The 4,281-nt window shown below is 43.0% G+C and overlaps 1 protein-coding gene across 1 annotated transcript in view; it reads left to right on the forward strand.

Annotated features, from left to right (window-relative positions):
• Positions 1–3,405: 3,405 nt before the first annotated feature.
• Positions 3,406–4,281, forward strand: part of LOC102867269 (small ubiquitin-related modifier 3-like) — a 7,748-nt gene continuing 6,872 nt past the window's right edge. Inside the window, exon 1 of the mRNA XM_006900387.1 lies at positions 3,406–3,484. Within this exon, the coding sequence (XP_006900449.1) occupies positions 3,406–3,484 (79 nt within the window). The remainder of the gene's footprint in view (positions 3,485–4,281) is intronic.

The following is a 4,281-nucleotide window of genomic DNA, read 5'->3' on the forward strand; positions in this document are numbered from 1 at the left end:
GGCTGGAGCTTCCCGACTAAATCAAGCCTGGAAGCAGGAGCTGCATCCACTTCCAAAAAGTCTTGCCTCCGGAAACTCTATGTACGAACAGTGCTCAGGCCGCTCGTTCATAGGGTCGCTATGAGTCGTCTACGACTCAACGGCATCAAACAGCAACAACAACATGTGCCCAAAGTATGTGAGATCGAGCTTCAAAATCCTAGCCTCCAATGAGAAACTTAGTTTCATCCTCTCCAAGACAGACCTATTTGTCTTCTTGGCAGTCTGTGATATGTTCAAGACTCATCTCCAGCACCACAATTTGAAGGCATCAATTCTTATGTCATCCTTAGTCACTGCCCGGCTCTCTGAAGCATAACAAGTAATTGTGAAGACCATGGCCTGGAACAGGTGCACCTTAGTCTCTAGACTGACATTATTGCTTTTTAGCACCCTGGAGAGGTCCTTGAGAGCAGATTTTCCCAGTGCAATTTGCTTTTGATTTCTTGACTGTTGGTATTAAGAGTGTTGGTGGTGGAGCCCAGCAAGCTGTATTTGTTAACAACCTTATTCCCTTCTCCATCTATCATGGTGCTGCAAATTGGCCGAGTTGTGAGAATCTTTGTCTTCTTGATGTTGAACTTCAATCCATATTGAAGACTACAGTCCTTGACCTTCTGCGGCAAGTGCTTCAGGTCCTCCTCAGTTTCAGCAAGCAATGTTGTGTCATCTGCATATTGTAGGTTGTTGGTGAGTCTTCCGCCAATTTTTATGCCACATTTCTCCTCATAAAGCCCTGCTTTCCAAATAATCTGTTCTGCATACAGATTGAAATGGTATGGGGACAGGATGCATCCCTGATGCACTCCTGTCCTGATTTTGAACCATGCGATGTTTCCTTGCTCTGTTCTTAGGACTGCTTCCAAGTATAGGTTTCAAATAAGCACAATCAAGTGTTCTGGGATTCCCATTTTTCTCAAGGTTAGCCACAATTCCTTGTGATCCAAACAGTGAAATGTCGTTTTATAGTTAATGGTACTTTCTGTTTTCTGCCAAGATCCATCTGACATTGGCAATAATGTCTCTAGTGTCATGACCTTTTCTAAACCCAACTTGTATTTCTGGTAGTTCTCTGTTAATGTACTGTTCTAGTAATTTCTAGATAATCTTCGGCAGGATTTTGCTAGTGTGTGATATTAGTGATATTGTTTGATAATTTCCACAATCTGTTGGGTCACCTTTTTTTTGGAATGGGAATAAATACGGATCTCTTCCCGTCAGTTGGACAAGTAGTTGTTCTCCAGATTTTTTTAGCACAACTTGGTGAGCATATCCAGGGTAGCATCTTTTTGTAGAAATTTGTAAAAAAGAACAACATATTATATATATTCTTTATTTTATTTAAGCCTCTTGTGTGGCGTAAACAAGACCCCGTGGAGGACTTTTGCATTTAAAAGTTTGTTGTTACATTTTGGAGGAACATTCTGCTAAGTGGTACAGCACTCTTTTGTCAATCTGCTGTACTTAGATAACCTGGGGTTGCTGTGATGCTGAACCTTGTGCCACTGGGGTATCAAATACCATAACGGTTAACCATCGTGGACAGTATTTGGTGGAGCTTCCAGATTAAGACAGGTTTGGAAGCAAGAATGGCATCCACTTCCTAAACAACATGCCTCTGGAAACTATGAACTTTGGGAAATGACAATTATAGAAAGGCTTCAGGTATTTTGTTCATAGGGTCGCTATGAATCATGCTCGACTCGAGGACAATCAACAACACAACCACACAACTGAATAAATAAGTCAATAATTATCCATTTGAAAGTGGCCACCCACCATGTCACAACTCTATAAATAATCCAAGAATACACAGATAATTTTATTAACTGTGCTTTTGCAAAAGCATAGGCAATAAAGCAGATACACATCTTTCTGCTATTCTCTGTTTCCAGTCAAGATTGAGCTGACATCAGCAGTGATACCCCTTATTCCATGTCCTCCTCTGATTTCAATTTGAATTTCAGGACAGTTGTCCATTGATGTACTGCTTCAGCCATTTTTACATTATCTTCAGCAATATTTTGTTTGTATATAGTAGTTAATCATTGTTGCATTTAGAGACCCACCTTTATTTGGAATGGGCACAAATATGAGTGTCTCCCATTGAGTTGGACAGGTAGCACTCTTCCAAATTTTTTTTTCATAGGCAAGTGAGCACTTCCAATGCTGTATCCATTTGATGAGACATAATCCATTGATATTCCATCAATTCCAGCACATTGAATGCAGCTTAGATGTCTTCCTTCAATATCACCTGTTCTTGATCATATACTTAATTTCCTGAAATGGCTGAATGCTTAAAAGTGCTTTTTTGTGTAGTCCCTCCATTCCTTCTTCTTTTGATGTATCCTGCATTATTCAATATCCTTGCCCATAACAAGTGTCTTTTCTAATTAGTTACTTGTGTTTTACCACATCTGTTTGTCTTCCATTTATATCTTAGATCGTTCTCCTGGGATTGCTTCCCTTCCTCCTGAAGTGGACCCTTTGGAGTTCCATCAATAAGGGGTAATTGGTGGTGTGCCCATTCCAACAAAGCTCAAAATGTCTTTATTTTACTCTTGCTCTTAAATTATAATTTCTCTGAATATTAAATTCTAGATGGACAGGATTTTTTTCTTAGCATTTGAAAACATTATTGAACTTTTTATTGGCTCCCATTCTTATATTGAAAAGTCAGAAACCACTCTTCGCAGTTTTTTGATAGGTGAGGTGTCTCTTCTCTTTTGTTGGCTTTTAAAACATAATTGTCTCTGGTGTTCTGCAGGTTTGCTAGGAAATATCTACGGATATATTTCCTTTCCTTTTTATTGCACAAAATGTGTTATATTTTCTGAATTTAATATTGTGTCTAGATCATTCAGAACTAGGTTACATTGCATATGAGAAAATATAGAACAGTAGTTTGTAAAAGGCAGATTGTTTCTCCTTTATACATATATTATCAGGAATTATGCAACCTTATTAGGCCTATTAGCAATATCTTGATAGATGGAGAGAAGATTGAAGTAGTTAATGATTTGATCTTGCTTGGTTCCTTGCCAACAGCAGTCAGACTCAAGAGTGAAAGGGGTGGGAACAGAGGGCTGAGCATGGGTGGGAGAGAAACCACAGGGTTGCACAGTTTGGTGGGTGTAGGGAGCGGGTGAAGGAAATTACAAAGATCTGAGTAAAAACACAGTAATGATGGGCAAGATTCAAAGGTGATTTATAAAACATAATGTGTGGGAATAATTGTATGAAGCACAATATGAATGAGGACTAGGGTGAAACACAATGTATATGAACTTTATGAGCAAACCAGTTCTGACCTGGCTGATCTCTCCACTTTACTTCAGTTGAAATTGACCAATCTGGCCAAAGATGGAGTTCCACCGCCAGATGGTGTTCCGCCACCAGACGGAGTTCCGCCACCAGACAGCCAGGAAGAGACCCAGGAAGAGCAATAGTCAGCCATCCACCGCGGAACCCCAGAGGAGCGAAGACTACCCACCACTGTGCGACCCCCTGCAGCCCGCACCTGTGTGACCCCCGACACACAGGGTGCTGCTGCATAAACAACCAGCAGCGCCCAAGCCCCGCCCCCACCTCTTGGTGGTAGTGTCCAAGCCCTGTGCTCCTTACCCCCGTAGTCCCTTGCTTTCCTCCCCTTCCCCTGCCCCCCTTCCAGCTCCACAACCACGAAACTCAGCCCCCACCACAGCCCTGTGACCTCAGGGCACCACCAGGGATCCAGCCATCACCTGGAGCTATCAACCGAGCTGTTGTGGAATTAACCTGGCAGAAGAAAGGCCTGTAGGATCTTATCTGTGTTTACCGGGGCTGATTATCTGGGACAGCACCTAAGGGCATGCCCACACGTGGGGAAATTGGCCGAGCTCTCTTGGGTTCCCACCCAAAACGAGCCAGCCAGCTGGCTTCTGTGAACTCTGCAGACCAGCCAGAGGGTAGTGGGTTAGTGGGAAGTTGACCTTGACTATTTGGAGCCTGTTGGATCCAGGAACCTGCTGGAGCAGGGGCTGTTGTGTGACAGTACCTGTGTAAGTGCCACCAGGCAGGGAACACTGAGAAAACCATTGGGGAAGAAACGGACAACAGGAATTTGAGTAAGGACCCCAGTCGTGAGCACACTCAGACAGCAGAGGTTTGAGCAAGGTCCTCCATGTGATTGACCTGCCCTTGCGATCACCCAACCCTTTGCCTGCCTCACCCCACTTGGCTCCACACCAGTGCCTACAC

The sequence above is a fragment of the Elephantulus edwardii genome, unplaced genomic scaffold, assembly GCF_000299155.1.
Source record: "Elephantulus edwardii isolate Elephantulus edwardi_28Jun2011 unplaced genomic scaffold, EleEdw1.0 scaffold00283, whole genome shotgun sequence".
Classification (NCBI taxonomy): Eukaryota; Metazoa; Chordata; class Mammalia; order Macroscelidea; family Macroscelididae; genus Elephantulus; species Elephantulus edwardii.